We start from the raw sequence: 19,698 nt of genomic DNA on the forward strand, positions 1-19,698 counted from the left end.
TGCTTCCTCCTCAGAGGTTTCAGGAAGCACAAACTCAAACTAACAAAAGGCAGCAAAGACGTTTCTGTCGGATAATATCTGCTGACATGAAGTCTGCACCGCAGTAGCGACGGCAGACAGGTTTTCTGGCTATAAATGTGGGGCTCAAGTCAAATTTCATTATGAATGCATGAAAAGTAACCCCGCCCCCTCAACAAGAAGAACGACACGTCGAGGAAGCTCCTCCCTGTCCTGTTCCTCCTCAGGTGTGGATGAAAAGTTATCCAACATGTTTCCGGCACATTTTCTGTCGGCGGATGTTTGATCTCGAGTCAGTGATAACCTGACGTTGATTACCAACCAGGACATTTAATGAATAAAGGCGATTCTACTCCTGAACTGGAATCAGTTTAATGTGCGAAGCTGCATTACGCTGTTAGGATGCGGAGGCGCTGTTGTTTCAGGCGAACATAGCCGACAATTAAAGGAGCTGATATGGTCCTTTTCTTGATTGTTGACTGTAGCCCAACCAAGCCCTTCCCTGCCGTCGGGGTAGTCCTTACAATTGTTTTCTGGTGTGACATCATTTGTAATGATAATATTTAATACAGGGATCTGCGCTGTCGGAGATCTGCGCTGTCAGCCATTGTGTCAGAGATCCACGCTGTCGGAGATCTGAGCTGTCGGAGATCTGAGCTGCTCCGTTTTTTTGTGTCACTGCACTGCTGTGGGACAATCAGCTGTGTCATCTGCTTGGTTATCAAATCTACATTCAGGTAGTTGAGGTGAACTCAAAACCATGTATTTTCCAATTATATGTGGTTGTATTACTTTATATGTAAATAACTTTCTTGGGTTTCAAAGGTTTCAAAGGGTTAATATTGTCGTTTTTTTTCAACATTAGGTATCAGTCTGTACTTTCATTCAGCTGGTTTGAGAATTAATTAAGCGTTTTTCTGTCCCTCAGAGTGATATTTTTCTGAATGCTAAACAGAACATTTAGTTTCAGTTGGTCCACTGATGTGTTAGAAACTCGGCTCTCGTCGACATCTGCTGTTGGCGTTCGGAGCGACAGATGGAGCGTTTTTTGAAGCGTCTCTTTCTGCCTTGACAGAACTTCAAACACTGATGACGCTGCCACCGATACTTTGACAAACAATGGAGACACAGAGGAGTCACCAACAGCCACTTACTGTCCGTCACCACCTGTCCTCTGTCCTCCGACCTGCTGAGGACACGAACTCAGACTGACACGTTGGGAGGAAGTCACGTGACTGATCTGCACGTGTCCTTCAAACATCATCAATAAATAAAAAACACTTAAACCGTTAGTGAAGAATGAGGCAATCAGCAGATGAGTATATATTTCAAACCTCGCCATCATGAAGAGAATTCATCAGTTTTTTTCAAAATGTACCTTTAACTCTTTAACTACCTGCATTTACTCAAGTATCAGACTTAAGTACAAATTTGAGGTACTTTTATTTTGAGTAATTCTGTTTTCTGTTGCTTTAACCTTCTGTTGCACCAAATCTCAGACATACATATTGTACTCTGAGTACCCAGCTATCAGGGAACGTTCCCACAAAACTGACTAACGTTACCTAAAAGTTGTAAAAATGTTTTAGAGAAAACATTTTAATCTGATGTTGAAAGAACGTTTTGAGGATGTTTATCATTTCAGGAAGTGTTCCTGTGAGGTTAAATGCTGACGAAGACATAACGTTTGCGTTATATGAGGATGTTTTGTTGGTGTTGAGAGGTGACAGATCAGAGAATGTTCTTTTTCAAACGTTCCTACAATGTTACACAAGAACAAAGGAAGAACATTTTCAAAGCAACATTCAGAACGTGTCATTGAGGACTGAGACGACAGACCTTTCTTTAAAAAATGAAAATGTACTGTGATATATTAACAAATAAGAAACATTGAGACATTTTTTTATTGTCTATAGAGAACGTTACCCGAACTTTAAGAAGAACGTTCTGCAAACAAAGAAAACTTGCCACTTAAAATGTTACTAAAACATTCATTTAAACGTTTTTAGAACCAAAAATTGCTAGCTGGGTACGCAACACGTTCTCATCCCAAGTCGTCACATGTTGTGCTGTGATCAGTGGACTTCCACGTCTACATATTACGTTTTAGCTATCTTTCTGCATCTGCTGGTGACGCTTCGGGAGGCTGCTGCCATGATGTCAACAAAAGCACATGGCAACCAACGGCAGGACGTCAACAAACACGCACGCTGCCACGGATAGTTGGGATTAGGGGAAGGAGACACGTGGTAATGTGGAGGACGAAAATATAAAGGCACTTTTCTGCACTTCTCATAATTTCTCAATCTTTCTCTATGTCTCTTTTAAAAGTGATTTTCAGGTCATTTTCATGTTATTTTTCTTTTCCTAATTTCTTGCAAATTGTGGGACACTTTTTGCCAGATTGTTGCCTTTTTATTTGAAGTACTTGTATTTTGAGTAATTCTATTTTCTGCTGCTTTAAACATATGTTGCACCACATCTCAGACTTTAGTTCTGTACGCAGCACATTTTCACCAAGTCAGCTCAGATACTGCGACATTTTACAAACGTTGATGTAAAACGATAAAAACGTAACATAAATGTAACGTAAGCGTGGTTTGCAGAAACCGACGGTGACATTTTCTACCTGTGATTAATGAATTTATCACAACATAAAACCCAATGACACTTTCATATTATCATTATAATTACTGGAGGATTTGAATGTAATGATTTCAGTGATTTCAGTGATTTCAGTGATTTCAGGATCAGATCTTTAACTGCTGCTGTTTTTCTGCCTCATCAGGTTTCGTCCTCGGAGCTCCGCACACAAGTTCACTTACATACGACATTTACATAATTATGGAAATGACCAGAATTTGCACACAGATTTGCCTGGCAACCAAAACAGCTCATTCTGTCGAGGTGGAGGGAGGACTTAAAGCTTTTAACCTGAGCAAAAATAGCAGTACTGCAGTGTACAAGTACTCTGATACAAGTAAAAGTCCTGCATTCAACATTTTCCTGACAAGTACAAAACAAATACTCACCTTAAACTCGTGCTGAAGTATTCGAGTAAAAGTATGCAGTTACTTTCTTACTCTGTTGTACTGAGACATAAGTTTAGGTGGCGTTTCTCTTTTAACCCTTTGAAACCTGGATCAACATCAGTTTTCTTGTGCTGCGTTCAGGTGCTTTTCACACAATATCCGACCCAGCAGTTTAAAAATCATAGAGGGAAAGAGCAATGAGCAACTTGGTCGGCAGCGCCCTAAAAATGGCAAGAAATTTGCAAAAAGTTAATAAGAAAATTAGTTTAAAAAAAAATCTCAAAAAGGGAAAAATGTCCAAAAAACTGTTTTTACAATTATAATTATAGTTTTATATTTATAATTATGTCACAGAAATGAAATAAATACATGTTATTTTTCCACTTTCAGCATTTTTTCAGGCTAATTTTCCTGTTAATTTTTTAAACTTTTTTTTATTCTTGGTTTTCGACATATTTATTGCTTATTTTCTGATAGTTTTTTGTATCTTTTTGTTTGAAAGAAATCAGACCTATTTGCTCCAGTTTGAAAAGGTTAAACTTTCTATTTTTATTGTAAATTTTATTTTAACGTCTTTCTGCAGCCTGAAGGTCAATCACACGGTTTGACTTTTGACTCCAAAATAAAGACACAGAACACTATATACAAAAATAAAGCTTTTATTTTGAACATTGCACCACCTTTTATAGCAATATCAAAAAATAAATGCAAAATATTCTCCAATAACAGTTGAAAATATTAAATGAGTGTGAAGCGGTATCACTCGTCACAGTTTGATTTTTAAGAAGACAATTTAAAGATGCATTTTAAAATAAATTTCACATTAAATTTCCCAACTTCACAGCATCAGTTCAACAGTTAATTTTCCGTATAATCATCATTAATCATCATGTAAATGAAAACGTAATCTCCGTGTCATTGTGATGCACGCAGAGGAAGCGTCCTCACACTTCTTTAGGCTTTTTTTCACACTTCTGGGAGTTGAAATCAGACGGCGACGTAGTAAATTCATTCAGTCGTTTTTTGGCCCACTTCCCATTAGGATCAACACAAAACTTCTTGTTACACACAGTCGTGATTCTGCAACGAGGAAACACACACACACACACACACACACACACACACAGTGTTAACAGAGCAGCTAAAAAACAGATTCAGGTTAAAAAATGTCAAATGTTTTATCGGATAAAATGTACCAGTCAATACTATATATATAATAGTGATGATTTATAGCGAGGTGTTTCTGTTATTTAGCCTTTATTAATATATATGTCATATATATCAATATATATATCATTTATATTGATATAAATGTGTTGGACAAAATAGAAGAAACACAAAACATTTCAACAGCCCCACAAACTACATCACATAACAGCCTCCAAAATGAACGAAGAGTTGATTCAGCACAAACTGAACATTTCCTCGGGCTTCTTCATCGGCAGTAAAGAGTTTTATATTCATGTTTCTATTATGCATAAACATATAAGAATAAATGTAATGTTGTATCTTGATGAGGTGGAACTCATTTTACTTTGCATAATGTGAACTTTAATCTGTGAAATGCATCATATTTTGTTGACGAGTCACATTTTCTGTAAAATAAATAAAGTAATGTAGCTGTAGTATAAAAGTAAAGTAAAAGTATAAAAGTATAAAAAAATCCCTGTAGGTTTCAAAAGGTTTACATCCTGAATGTACAATGGTTGAACAGCGCCCTCCTGTGGAGATTTAAATGGATGCTGACGTTAGTCGTATGGACACAAAAACATAAAAGCTCAGGTTGAAAATATACATACTCTTCACTGGAGTACTTCCAGTCTGAGTTTTTGTACTTTTTCATATTGCTCTTTTTATTTTAGTTAAGGAACCAAGAAACGTTTCTGTTGTTTGTCTACAAGCTTTTCTGTGTAAAAGCAGCACAGTAACAGAACCCAGAACCCAGAACACAGAACCCAGAACACAGAACCCAGAACACAGAAACCAGAACCCAGAACCCAGAACACAGAAACCAGAACCCAGAACCCAGAACCCAGAACCCAGAACACAGAACCCAGAACACAGAACCCAAAACACAGAACACAGAAATCAGAACCCAGAACCCAGAAACCAGAACCCAAAACACAGAACCCAGAACCCAGAACCCAGAACACAGAACACAGAAACCAGAACACAGAACACAGAACACAGAACCCAGAAACCAGAACCCAAAACACAGAACACAGAAATCAGAACCCAGAACCCAGAACACAGAAACCAGAACCCAAAACACAGAACACAGAAATCAGAACCCAGAACACAGAAACCAGAACCCAAAACACAGAACCCAGAACCCAGAACACAGAACACAGAACACAGAACCCAGAACCCAGAACACAGAAATCAGAAATCAGAACCCAGAACCCAGAACACAGAAACCAGAACCCAAAACACAGAACACAGAAATCAGAACCCAGAACCCAGAACACAGAAACCAGAACCCAAAACACAGAACACAGAACCCAGAACACAGAACACAGAACCCAGAACCCAAAACACAGAACACAGAACCCAAAACACAGAACCCAGAACACAGAACCCAGAACACAGAACCCAGAACCCAGAACCCAGAACACAGAACCCAGAACACAGAAACCAGAACCCAAAACACAGAACCCAGAACCCAGAACACGGGCTGCATGAGCTTAACATGATCACATGAACAAAATAATACACTTTTCTTTTTTTTACTTACATGATAGCGTTGGGTTTACAGTCACTCGTCTTCATGATGTGTTTGATCCATCCTTTAGGAATAGCTGTATTATTGTAGTCTGGACAGCATCCGTCACTCATCACAGAGTGGACTCCGACTACAGCTGAGAGCACAGAAACACACACATTAACCCTTTAAAACTATTTTTTAAAAAAAAGCAAATTGGCATCATTTTGTTCAAAAACATGGGAGGGAGGTGATGAGCAATGAAAGAAGAAATTACTCAAAAAGTAGCAGACGAAAAGAAAACTGTACAAAGTACAAAAACATTTCTTGAAAATTAGTAAAATAAAATAATAATGTAAATCAGAAAAGGAGGAAATGTCCTGGAAAAGTTGCTTAAAATATCATTACACACACACACACACTCATATTCGTATATATGTGTGTATGTATAATGTATAAATATATATTAACAGTGAATACAGTTCAGACTGGGAGCTGAATACACACACACACACACACACACACACACACACACACACACACAGGTGCAGCAGAGTGACTGACCGGCGGCGGTGTGACGCAGGATGCAGATCAGAGTGAGGAGGACGAGGATCGGCACAGTCTTCATGGTTCGGGGTCAGAGGAGCTCCTGTGTGCCGGTCTTTAATCTTCAGAGGAGATCTGAGGCAGAAACCTGATCTGAGCTCTGTTTATATGCAGCTCTGCCTCCATGTTCACACTCACTGACCTTCTCAGAAAACCTCCTCCTCCGTTTCTTCTCTTTTCTCAGGCACTCGCCTCAACAGCTTTTTTCGGCTCTACAGAGAAAACATGAAGTTAATAATAATAACATGTAGGACAGTTTTGCCAAAAAGCCTTTCGCAGAATATGATAGGTGGTTTCCCTGTTTTAGTTCAGGATTCGTTCAACTGACAACATTAAGGGACAACCTTCAACCAAAAAAATGTCACTTTGTACATTGGTCCAAAAATCTGACTCCGTGTCTCACTTTTCAAACTTTTTCCTTGTTTTAGAATAAATCAGCGATATTGTATTGTACCGTACATATCGTATTGTACCGCACTGTAGCATACCGTACCTTATGCCATCTTATGACATCGTATCGTATCTTACTGTATCTTATGACATCTCATCATACTGTATTGAATTGAATCACATAATATCGTATCGTATCGTATCGTATCGTATCGCATCGCATCGTATCGTATCGCACCGTACCTCATCTTATGACAACATATCATATTGTACCACACTAGCATACCGTACCTTATGTTATCTTATGACATCGTAGCGTAGCTTATTGAAAGGAAAGGAACGTTTTCTCGGGTGACTCTCATTCAGCACTGACACACTGGTTGATGCTTCAATCAGGAAACGTTTAACACGAGCAATTACATAAGGTAGATACAGAGTGATAAAATAATTATATAAGATGCATACTTTAAAAAAAAATCATACTAACACTTATGCTATGACACTGTATCGTATTTAAACCATAAAATACCACATTGTACCTTATGACGTCGTACCGTACTGCGCTGTATCGTGCCATACCCTATCAAATCTTATGAAACTGGATAATATAGTATTTTATTTTATGACACCTTATGTTATCGTAGCATACCTTACCATACCTTATGACATCATATCATATTGTATCGTACCGTACTGTATCGTATCGTACCGTGCTGTGTCATATTGTACCGTACCTTATCCAATCTTATGAAATCAGAATGTATGGTATTGTATTTTATGACATTTTAAGTTATCATATTGTAACGTAACGTAACAGAAAGGAACGTATTATCTTTTCTTAGGTAATAACAATGATCCAGTTATAAAACACTAAAACACTGACAGTTGCCACTTTGCATTATGAGTACTTCTACTTTTGATACTTTAAGTACATTTTGATCCTGATACTTAAAATTTCAAATGCATCAATTTTACTTAAAATGAAGTACATTTATACTGTGTGATATATTGTCACTTGTATTCATTGAAGATCAAAAGATTTGAATACTTCTTCCACCACTCAAAAATGGTTGTCACAGTAATGGAATGGTAGAGTTTAAGTTATAGTAGTTTAGTAGTACTACTGGCTGTAGTGGAACCAGCAGTATTAGAAGCAGTATTAGCAGTAGTAGTCGTCATTACATATGGAGTAATTGTGAGTTGTTTGCTCAAACTTGTGTGACTTTCACTTCCTCGTCTCTGAAGCAGAGCGTCAGCAGATTTTCTGAGAGCAAACTGAGACGTTTCTACTTCGTTATTCTGGTTTTAACTTAAAATCATTCAAGGAAACAGAAGGAAGATTAGTTCTTCTCTGCAGGCATCGAGGATTTTTTGCATCAGACAGTCAATCGACTAGTTTCTTTTGTGATGTTATTGTTTTAAATATATTTTATATCATATTCTATATTTTATATTCCTCTGGGCACTTTGATCTTTTTTGTTTGTTTGTTTTTAATATTTTAGGATTTTTACTGTTTATATGTTTATTTAATAACCCAGAAGATCTTTTATTTATTATTTTTTTAATTTAATGTTTTGTTCATTTCATGCACTGCATGGCTGGAATGTCAATAAAGAAAAGAAAAAAATTGAATCCTTAAATTCATTACTGTACAACAGAAAAAGTAGTGGGCAGAGTATGATTCCCCGAGGAACCTAAAAGAAGTGCAGTAAAGTCACTAAGTACTTCAAGTGCTGTATTTTAGTAGAACGTTTAAGGTACTTGTATGTCACTTGAGTATCTCCATTTCAAAATATAATGCAAGGTTAGTTGTATTTTAAGAGCAGTTCTGTTTCAGTTCTTTTTGCTGCCATTCTGCATTAAGAGTACTTTTATTTTTGAAGCACATTTTGCTGCTAATACTTATGTAAGTGATTTTTAACAGTTGATAGTCATCATAAATCAGAAAAGAGGCATAAAACTTATTTGTTGGCATAAAGAACATGGCTAAAGTATTTACATGAACACAATAGATCTTTAATATATAATAAGATATACCTGCAAGGGAAAGAGTTGTGGGCCGAGTATGATTCCCTGAGGAGCCCCAAAGAAATGCTGGAAAGTATCTATATTTTAGGAACTGTCTTTTATTACATTTTTTACATGCTCAGAGCATGTAGCTCAAAACATTCATTTTAGTGGGCCCACAAGTTTGGAAGGCACGTTTTCTGTAGAAATATCCCAAAATTTCAAAAGACAAAAAAAATCAGCAAAAGAAAGAGAGAAAAAGAAAATTAAATAAAATTTAAAAAATCACCAAAAATGTGTTTAAGAAAGTACTAAATAAAAGAAAATCACTAAAAAAATTGCCCATGGGGACTTTTTTTCCCTACAGAGGTCTTTGATAAGTCCCCAATATCCTTAAATCCCAAAAACATGCCTGGTTTTATCTTACTGCACTTTAGTCTTACAGTCTTTTCTTTCTGTTTTACGCCCACGTGTGATTAACTGTAAAATTGAATATGCGGTCATTTCTCATATGTGCGGACCTTGATTGACATTAGTGTTTTTATAGTTTCAGCTTAGTTTTGACCTACAGTTGCTTCAATGCAAAAAAAAAAGAGTAATAAATTAATTTATAACCAATAATTACAAATATTTGTAAAACCACTGTAACTCTGTAAAAATGTCTGTCTCCGTAGTTTTCTTTCCATATTTTCACTTCCTCATCTCTCTCAGCAGCCTTTCTATGAACTCGCTGAGTACTCGGTATTAACAGGCCTCACATTTCTGATTTAAAATTAAGAGGAAGAAGAAATAACCACACCTTTTCTTCCTCATCCTCAAATTTAGATTTCTGTGACATCATTCCTCCTGAAATCTGCGTTTTTCTTAAGTTTTTGACGGATCATCAACTTCTCTGTAAAAAACGTGAATCATTCATTCATTTTTTAAAAAAGATTTTCATATCTGTCTAATTATTTTTCAGTTAGACTGTTACAATTAAAACTCCTGCATTCAAAACAAAATTGCAACTTTATCATTCTTATAACAATAATTAATAAATAAATAAATAAATAAATAAGTCTACCTTATTATAGCACCTTCACATTAATCCCAACCTGAGCCGATGTAATCAGCCACAATATGTATAAATACACGTAATATGTGTACAAAGATTTATAAACAAGCAACTGTGTGTCTTATTTAATTTGATTTTATTCTATTCTAATTGAAATATTTGTGCATATGTTCAAAGTAACTACCTGCAAATAAAAGTAGAACATTAAGAGGTATGTTTTTCAGTCTGAAATGTAGCAGAGTTTAACTATAATGTAGCATTAAATGTAAAATCAGCATGTTCACGAAACATACAACTAACTCAAAATTGTACAAAAATGCAGCAGTTGAAATGTGCTAAGCTGCTTTACAGCACAGTGTTGTAGGAACATGAGGAAATGTGACCTTTTACCCAAATAAAGACCTAAAAATGTAACATATCTGCGGTTTGCAGAAACGTCAGTTGTATGGAAATGTGGGTTCGATGTAAGCGGACGGTCGGAGGACCGCAGCGGTTCTCATTTCTCTGTAATTTCATTCTCACATCACTTTGCTGTTTTTCAGTGAAAGTCTGTTCACAAGAACTATGTTACTGAGTAATAAAAAAAAGAGTTGACGAAACACTGAAAAGATTTTAAAGTCTGAGCATCGTGTTTAAGAAGAACGACGTCTTCTGTAATATATTCAGTCTCCAGTGAAGTACTCAGGTCTCGTACTTTTACACAAGATTTCACTGTAGTATTACAACCTTTATTAAAGTAAAGAAATATTAGCGTCCAAATAGCAAAAGTACTCATTATTTCAGGATTATCTATATTATATTACAAACATTGATGCATTAATTAGTTCATCCTGGGATGATTAAACTTAATTATTGTTAAGAAATCAATCGAAAAAGTGATATTAAAGTGAGTCATCGATGGGCTATGAAATGCTGTCAGAATATTTGCATATTTGAAATGTCACTTTCAGCTTTGAGTGAGGAAAAAATGTATTTGGTATTGTTAGAAATAAGCAAAGTTTTATGTTTTTTTTCCCCCCAATAACTAAAAATCGACGAATCAGTCGATAATTTTACCGATTAATCAATTTTGGAAAGTGTTCACAGTCTGAACCGTAGTTCATCCCCAAATGAAGTTGTATTTTAACCAATAATAAAAAGAAAACATTAATAATTTGTTGATTAGGCTACATTTTGTATTAATCATGTGACTCGACGGTGATCCAGAACTTTTTCTTTCCTCTCCGTTTGTTTGTCTGTTTTGCGCCGTAATTTCTTTCCCTCTAACACGTTTGTAAAAACAACAAAATTTAAGAGTTAATAAATAGATAATAATGATCATCTGAATCCACGATGTGAATGTGAAGTAAAACGTTTAACATTTACTTTGGTGTCATGCAGACGATCTGCAGCGACAGGAGGGTGTAAAAAAACGATATTTAAGACTGAAATTATTTCAGATTTTTGTTGAAGTTTAACAAATGAATCCGTTTCACTGAAAACACACAAAGTAAAAACTGGTGCATGAACTCACTGACGAAACCTTCACCATCACCACCTGCTGGTGATTTCAGCGGTCGCATGAGACATGTGGCCAAAAGTAAGTGGACGTGTCAGTGTGTGACAGTTTTACATGTTTTGGAAATCCTGAATCTGAGATTGAGGTTTGTGGTGCTGGTGAAGGCGTTTCTGTTATTTAAACTAATTTCAATAATGTAAACGGGATGGACAAAATAACAGAAACGTCAGCGTTCCAAAAACAAATTTAAAAGAACACATCAAAGATTAAATCTGTATCCTTTTATTTTGATGATCGCTGATAAAATTAATTAATGAAAAAAAGTCAAAAGTGTCAGCATGGGAGGAACATTTTTATACTTTATATTTTTATTTATTCATTTTTTATTAATTTTTTTACTTAACAGAAAGGAAGTTGCAGGGAACTTGCTGTATATGATGTTGAATGTTCCAGTTTTGATTCAACATTTTGTTAAAGGCATTTAAACTAAATTTTTTGTTGGTGTTTGTTATATAAGATATATAGGAAATATTTTTATTTTTATCTGTTATCGGCCCTGAAAAACCAGCATAAGTCGACCTCTACAAATGAGCAGTTTCCAGTTAAAGTCTTATCATTAATAATAAAGTAAATGTACATGAATAAAGTGCAACAGTTTAGGAAATAACAACAAAAAAAAATCAGGTATAATTTTAATCTTTTATTGGTTAGGTCATCCTAATTTAATCTCAAATATTTAAATTAAAAGTTCTTTTTAAATATCGTCTTCAAAGAGGAAAGCATAACTAAAAGCAAACTCATTCACGCGTATCATTTAAAATGTGCAAAAAAAGAAAAAAGAAAAATCAAACGTCCTCCTACAAACGCTCAAATCACAACATCAAACACAAAGTTATTGAAATGTAACACGCTATAATACACTGAACCTATGAATCTGTAGAGAACAGGTGCAACACGGGACAAACACGCCGAGCTCGTCCGTGTTCGTCCCGTCAGGTGAGCCGTCCGTCCGTCCGTCTCTCTGCTTCGCTCATGTCTCTGAATCTCTGTGGGGTTTCCCGCGGGGGTCTCCAGGGGCCAGGTGAGGGCGGTGAGCAGGTGGGGGGGGGGTCTCGCAGGTAAGGCCGGTCACGATCATGGCTTGTTGTTGTTTTTGTTTTTTCCTTTAAAAACCGAAGGTGTTCTCGCCGCTGTAAGCCACGTATAAAAAGCCGTCCTCGTCCTTCTCCTTCTCGTACAGCTGTCCCATCGTGATGCTGCGACAGGAAGGAGACACGGCGTCAGTATTGATCAGGACGGCTGATCGATCACGTCAGCTGTGTGCTGATCTACAGTTTGACAGATCCACAGCCTCTAACACGCTCTGCGTCAGTGATGCCCAACTGCTGGGTCGCGGCCCATAAGTGGGTCACGGGTCCGTTTTGAATGGACTAAAAGTGACCCAAAATGCACTTTATTTTGAAGTACAATGAATTTGCAGCACAGAGCTTTTATTTTTAAGTGCAGTTTCCAGCAGTCGAGTAATTTTTTTTAAAAAACCAAGAGCAGTGAGTATTTTATTGCCTTATTTTTGGTATTATTTTTGTTAGTTTGCTTGTTTTTTCCTGAGATCAGTGAGTATTTTATTTCCATGGTTTTGTTATTATTGGTGCTGTTTTTTTTTTTTTTTTTTTAGAAATAAGACCTGGCTAAGGGACTGCTCTTTATTTATCAGAGGAGGGGGGGGTGGTTGGGTTATTTTTGACCATCCCCAAAGCTACGAATATTTTTTCCTTGAGCCTCGCCGAGTGGATGAAGCGTTCGAGAACCGTCAGAATCTCCAGTATCTGGCTGTGATAAACAGTCTCATTATGAGCGATTTTATTTTTGCTGGCCCGCGGGGTTTGGAAGGCTTTTCTTTCAAAAGAAATAAAAAATTAAAGAGAAAGGGCAAATGGCCAAAAAATAAATAAATAAAACTCAACTAGATTTTTTTTAAAGATAAACAAAAACATTGAGAAAACGCTTTGAAGCAAAAAAAAAAAAAAAAGAAATCGCCAAAAACTTTAAAGAAAAAATATTGCAAAAAGTTTGAGAGGGAAAAAAATTGCCAAAAATAAAATTCAAATCAGTCCTATGAGCCACCTGGATCTTCCTTTAGGTTTATTGTGAAACTGGTAACCGTTTTGTCCTTAACCCTTTAAAACCTGAGCAAACTGTCATGATTTCTTTTTCAACTTTACGAGAAATCACCCAAAGTTTTTCAGTTTAACAAGATATTACCCCAAATCAGCAAGAAATTAGCAAAAGAGTTACAAGAAAATAACCTGAAATTTCAAAGAAAACAACAAAAGAAAATGACCTAAAAAAAGTGCCAAAAAGAAAAAAAACAATTATAATGTTTTTAAGTTAAAAGTGAGAGTTTTCTGGATCGTTTCCCTTCAAAAAACTTTTTAATTTCCCTTTTCTTTATATATTTTTTAAAATTTTAAACGAATTTTTAGGTAATTTCTTGTCACTTTTCCCAATATCTTTCAATTAGCGGAGCTTCTTTTGCCAAGTTGCTCATTTCTTGTTTCTTAAGTATTTGAAAGAAATCAAACTATTTTGCTTTTGTTTAAAACGTGGAAATGTTTGTGGTGCCTGAATGCTGCACAAGGAAACTCATCTCGATCCGGGTTTCAAAGGGTTAACACCTCCAGACTGAAAGTGCTGAGTCATGACGGACAAGGTGGAGCCGCCGAGTTTCCAGGTTACGACACATTAACTCGGAGCGTTTTCACTCTCCGGTTAATATTTTCCAGGTTCAGCTTCAGCTGCTTTTATCAGCTGATTTTTAACATTAAATTCACGTATAAAAACTCGCCGACACACGAAACCCTGACAGTGAAATAATGGAGATAAGACGCCACACAGGAAATTAAACAGAGACACTTTGTCCGGACCGTGACGGCGACCGAAGTTAAACACACTTCCTCCTGACGGACGCCGTAAACGTGATTTGACTGAACTTTTATCGCAGCTACAGTTTATGATCACGAAGGCGTCAGAGTGCTGAGGACGATCAGCGCCGATTACCGACACAAACATAACGTTACGTCTTCAGACCAAAGTCGAAGCATTTTCTGATTCGTGTCTCTAGAATTAAGACAAATTCAACGATTCATCGTTAAAATTCGTGTCATTTATGTGAACACTTTAGAAATGTCACTTTGGGCTCCCCAGTGTTCCTGCACATTTTTAAAAAATCCTTTTTTCAAAACCATCAGTGATTTTACTGGGACCAGGACTTTTCCAGGCCTGGAAAATATGATTGTGAAATTTAATGACTTTTCCAAGTTTTCCATGACCCTGGAAACCCTGTTTTGGTGGCCTTTTTTTTAAAAGCGCCTTTTTAACATCAGATAAAAACAATGAACAGAATCTTTTTTAAAAAGCATTTTAAACGATTGATTTGAGACATTTTAATAGACGTCAAAACCTTATTTTTAGATTAATGATTCAGTGGCTTTTGGGCCTTTGAAATCTGAACATGTGCTGGATTTCTTACAAAAACGTGACGAAGGCGACAAGAAATGTAAGTAAGTAAATAAGTAAGTACACTTAAGACTTTTTAAGGGTCTGCAGGAACCCTGTTTGTTGCCCTGAAGACGACGTTCAGAGGCCCAGTATCAGGACCAGACCTCTGAAAAAGCCCAAACGTCTCGAGTGCGGCGGCGCTGACCTGGACTGCGGCACCGTCTTGTCCACGAACAGGAAGATGGCCTTCTCCGAGGGCAGCTGGATGCGTTTCCTGATGATCCACATGAACTGAGCCACTGTGATGTCAGAGGGGACCAGGTACTTCCTCTTGTCGATGTCCACGATCTGTGATCCCGAAACTTTCTCCACAATCACCTGAGAGAGAGAGAGAGAGAGAGACACACACACACACACACACACACACACACACACACACACACACACACACACACACACACACACAGTAATCAAACACACATCCTGCTGTAAATCTACCGAATCGTCTCTGAGGTTTCACTCACCGGGACCCTGTCAGGGTACTTGTTGCGGATTTTGGCTGATTCTATGCATCGATGTTCTGGTGGACAAAAGAACAAAATTCATGTTAAATTGTTAAATATTTGACACCACAGCAGAAACACGTATTTCTCAGGATTAACCCTTTAAGACTGTTTGTCTCATTTTAGTCTCTTTTCTTCTTCCTGTTGTGATAACTGTGTGTGTGTTGATGCATGTGTCCTAAATGTAGTCCAGATTGTGTATTTGAGTGTAATCAGTGAATTTGCAGCTCAGCTCCTACAATAAGTCTAAAATACACTGTGAAAACTAAATAGTTACATTCAGACTGTTCAGGTCCAAAAATGCTCCATTGAAACCCATTCAAACTGACATTTTTGATCCCACAGCCATCAGAGCAGAAAAACAGGACTTGTATTATTTCTGGGTGTCATTCTGGGCTTTTGACTCTGAATTTGTCATTTTGACTATTTTCCACCTGATGAGGTCATTTTGACCATATTTGGCATCTGGAGGAAATACATGCTATTTCCACTAGGTGACCTGTCACAGTCAATGTAGCTGCTGATCACTGACATATCCCAGACTGTCAGCAGCTACACTCACACACTGACATATCCCAGACTGTCAGCAGCTACACTCACACACTGACATATCCCAGACTGTCAGCAGCTACACTCACACACTGACATATCCCAGACTGTCAGCAGCTACACTCACACACTGACATATCCCAGACTGTCAGCAGCTACACTCACACTGACATATCCCAGACTGTCAGCAGCTACAATAATCTACTAAAGTATGAAGTATATTGAGAATAATTCTTCTTTTTTTCATCTAAAAAAGTTAAAAAATCATGACAAAAACCTGGCATTTAAAATGGTAAAATTCTGAAAATTAATGAATATTTGATGTTTATGATTAGGACTTATTTTGGTTAAACAATAAACCCAATGAGACCAAAAAATAATATTAATGTATAATTTCTTTAAAACCCGAAAAGTGCATTTTGTTCTCAAAGCGATACGAGTGTGTGTGACATTAAAACGGACCCTAAAGGGTTAAATTTGTGTCCTGTACGGACAGTAAACACAAACCAGAGATGGACAAGATCAATATTTAGCAGCTGAGGTGAGACATTCACAGGCAGCTGCTGCACATTTAGACACACTGAGACCACAACACCTGATCGATACACCTGATCAATACAGCCACTCAGAAGGTGAGAGCGCCTCATCAATAAAACATGTCTGCATTAACTCTTTGTGTGATTACTCTTCTGGCAGCTTCTTTCACTGCACTCCTGCTGAGACACATCAACGCTTATTTTAATTACATCAAAATCTATTTTCTCCTATTTGGTTTTAGTTTTCTTATTCAAATTATGAGTCAAAATGCTGCGTGAATTACGACTGCATTTACTGTAAAACTGGTTCGTTTGGCAGCTGATTAAAGATCCTGATTTTGATGACTCACTTCAGACTCACAATTATATTTTTGGAAACTTCCTGCACAGCAAAATATATCATTTTAACTTGTAACTAAAACGTTTTGGATGGCTTTTATCTATTTATTTATTTTACATTTTTTGGCATTTTTGTCTTCTTTTAGCTGTTTTACAGAAAAGTTTGATTTGTTTTCTCTAAAATTGTTGGGGATTTTTATAGAAAATGTTAAAAAAAAAAGAAGTTTGGAATGCATGTTGGCTTGTTTTTATATATATATATATATATATATATATATATATATATATATAAATATAAAATTTCAGTCAAATATTGCTGCAAGACAAGAGTACAATATGTGGGTGGAGTTTTTTATCCTTTAATTCCTCTCACTACATTTCTTGTCTGCACACCAAAACAGCAAACTTGTTTTGAGTATCTGTCATCATTTTAGTTCCCACAATTCAACGAAAAATCAATCAGGTTTAAAAATCAATAGTGATCACTAGTTGCAGTATTGTTGAACATACTTTATACAGTTAATGTGAAACATAAAACTGGATATCTGTAAAAGGAACATCCTCCTTTTCGCAGGAGCAGACGGGTTTATGGGTAATGTAGTCTTCACACTGACACCAACAATAACAATGTTCTGGAGAGACGCCAGCGGCCATGTTCTCATTACTTTCACACCTTTAACATTTAAAACTGAGACACACAGGGAGATAGGTCGATTGAAATTATGCATTTTGAGTCATTAAAATACAACATATGTTTTGTTTTCATAACTATGAATGTAGAAAGTTGTTTTGTTTTTGTGTCTGATATATTTATGGTTTTAGGACTCTTTAGCAAAGGAAGAAGTTTTAACCTCATTTTAACCTCTGAGTTCAAATCATGTCATTTGTCATCATGTTTGTGCAAACAATGGTGAATTTATTGACAATCATCATAATTAAAGAGTCTTTAATTAACACAAAAGCTGAACATTACAGCCTCGTTTTAAAGTCTGCTCAGGTTAACTGAAACCGTCAGCCTTAGGTTAGGCTGAAATGATGCATTTTGAGTCATTAAAATATCACATATGCTTTAATTTTATATTAAATCAATTTTAACCTCTCAAAGACATTTGTCTTCATGTTTGTGCAAAAAAAGGTGAATTTATTGACAATCATCATAATTAAGTGTATCTAAGAGTCATTAAATAACACAAAAACTGATTATTATCGCCTCTTTTTAAAGTTAGCTCAAGTTAATTGAAACCATCAGCTAGCTTGTCAGCAGGCGTTAAACTGAAATTATGAATTTTGAGTTATTAAAATCCCAGATATGATTTGGTTTTATATTTACTAATGTGAAAGTTGGTTTCTTATGTCTGATATATGTACCTTTGGACTCCTTTTAGCAAAGTTAACAGTTTAAGGAATCATTTTAACCTCGTTTGTCTTTATTTTTATGCAAAAAATGGTGGATTTAAATCAAATTTTAATTAAAACCAGGATGTAAAACGAGCCTGCGGGCCTGAAAACAACTTCAGGTGTGTCCTGGTGCCGCCTGTCGGGCCTGCACGGTGTGTCATGTGTATAAAGTGATAAATGTCATCTTTATCGTGGTGAACAGACTCGTTGGGGCTTTTATCCGCAGCTGCTGCTGTAACTGTAACTAATGGAGGCTTTAGCAGCTTAATGTGCGTCCTCCGTGTCAGGATCCACCATCAGCCTCGTCGGGGGTGAAACAAGAACAAAGACACGATCATTTGTCCACCTGCGCACATTCAACACACCAGATTTACATTAAAGACGAGAAAACATCCTTTTACAGCAGCTGACAGCAACATTTTCGGACATTTTTAACGTGTTTCGATGCAGCTAGCTTAAAAAAACCCTCCTCAACAAAAGCCCGGAGGACAGGCCTGAGTCCGACCACGGCTCAAACACGACGCGGTAAACGTTAGATGTATATTTGGGGCTAAATGAAGGATGAAACTGTGAGATAATTGGACTGTGAGGTGATTTTTTAATGATAAACTGCGGCTGCTCCTCTCTTACCCAACGAGTGATCCTCTTTGAACATCCATTTCATCTTTCCGGGCTCTTCGTCGCTCGATGCCGCGGGTCAAACTCGGCTCGGAGGGTCACTTTAAAGAGTTAAAAATGTTAATCTAGTTTCAAACGCGTCCGTTAACGGGTGACTCCGAGGATTTACCGTGAAACCGGGAGCGGCTCTCAAACAGGAAAACAAGACAACAACAAAACAACAGTCCGCTCTTCACCTCAGCCCGGCGTGACGTCACACCCGGACTCACCCATTTCCCCTCAAACAGGGGGGGGGCGCGGGGGAGACAGGGCACGCGCTGACGTTTAAAAGCTTAAATGCATGAAATAAATACGTAAATTTCTTCATTACAAAGTGCTTTGTCATTTTATTCTTTCGATTCAACAGACACTCAACACTTGTGCTGTTTACATGGCAACCTTTTAAACATAGTTCCCTGTTATGCTGAATGTGGTTCCGCCCACTGTGAAGCACATAAACATAACCATATCCTACAGAAACATTCGCGTCATGATCGATTAATCGCTTCTAAAATAACGCTAAAAAGTTCAAATTTTACAAAATAACGGTGTTATTCCCACATTAACAGTCGTTGAATCTTTTTTTGAATGTTAAATACAGATCTGGGCCTTGTGTCGTTCCTCTACTGTTATTCTACACGCTATTTTTTTCATTAACAAAGATAAAGAAGATAAAGATAAAAAGTTCAAAAATTATATTAAACAACTGTGTTATTCCCAATTTAACAGTCGTTAAATCTCCCTGCTCTTGTACACATTAAAATTATAAATATAGCAAACATATAATATAATATATAATAAATATAACATAAAAGTATTTTTCATATTTTTTTGAATGTTAAATAAAGAGC

General features: G+C 36.7%; 2 protein-coding genes across 2 annotated transcripts; both read right to left on the reverse strand.

Annotated features, from left to right (window-relative positions):
• Positions 1–3,693: 3,693 nt before the first annotated feature.
• On the reverse strand, positions 3,694–8,243 carry LOC148190326 (C-C motif chemokine 26-like). The gene is made up of 3 exons (XM_088078008.1): positions 6,316–8,243; positions 5,785–5,908; positions 3,694–4,130 (listed from the first exon to the last, which is right to left on the reverse strand). Exons 1-3 carry the CDS (start codon positions 6,377–6,379, stop codon positions 3,995–3,997), a joined length of 324 nt encoding a protein of 107 aa, XP_087934134.1. The 5' UTR covers positions 6,380–8,243; the 3' UTR covers positions 3,694–3,994.
• Positions 8,244–12,417: 4,174 nt separating this feature from the next.
• Positions 12,418–19,051, reverse strand: LOC148190327 (gamma-aminobutyric acid receptor-associated protein-like 2). Its single transcript, XM_088078194.1, has 4 exons — positions 18,821–19,051; positions 15,330–15,385; positions 15,011–15,183; positions 12,418–12,563 (listed from the first exon to the last, which is right to left on the reverse strand). The coding sequence occupies exons 1-4, from the start codon at positions 18,852–18,854 to the stop codon at positions 12,473–12,475; spliced, it is 354 nt and encodes a 117-aa protein (XP_087934320.1). The 5' UTR covers positions 18,855–19,051; the 3' UTR covers positions 12,418–12,472.
• Positions 19,052–19,698: the final 647 nt, after the last annotated feature.

Source organism: Plectropomus leopardus, chromosome 1, assembly GCF_026936395.1.
Source record: "Plectropomus leopardus strain MGB_pleo_1.0 chromosome 1, ASM2693639v1, whole genome shotgun sequence".
NCBI lineage: Eukaryota > Metazoa > Chordata > Actinopteri > Perciformes > Serranidae > Plectropomus > Plectropomus leopardus.

Excerpts from the sequence above, each read along its gene's own strand:
- LOC148190326 (XM_088078008.1), bottom strand. The coding sequence starts at position 6,379 with ATGAAGACTGTGCCGATCCTCGTCCTCCTCACTCTGATCTGCATCCTG. Across the intron at positions 5,909-6,315 it reads CCTGCGTCACACCGCCGCCG|CTGTAGTCGGAGTCCACTCT; the intron begins GTCAGTCACTCT and ends CTGTGCTCTCAG. Across the intron at positions 4,131-5,784 it reads TGTAAACCCAACGCTATCAT|AATCACGACTGTGTGTAACA; the intron begins GTAAGTAAAAAA and ends TCCTCGTTGCAG.
- LOC148190327 (XM_088078194.1), bottom strand. The coding sequence starts at position 18,854 with ATGAAATGGATGTTCAAAGAGGATCACTCGTTGG. Across the intron at positions 15,184-15,329 it reads AGTACCCTGACAGGGTCCCG|GTGATTGTGGAGAAAGTTTC; the intron begins GTGAGTGAAACC and ends TCTCTCTCTCAG. Across the intron at positions 12,564-15,010 it reads AAGACGGTGCCGCAGTCCAG|CATCACGATGGGACAGCTGT; the intron begins GTCAGCGCCGCC and ends TTCCTGTCGCAG.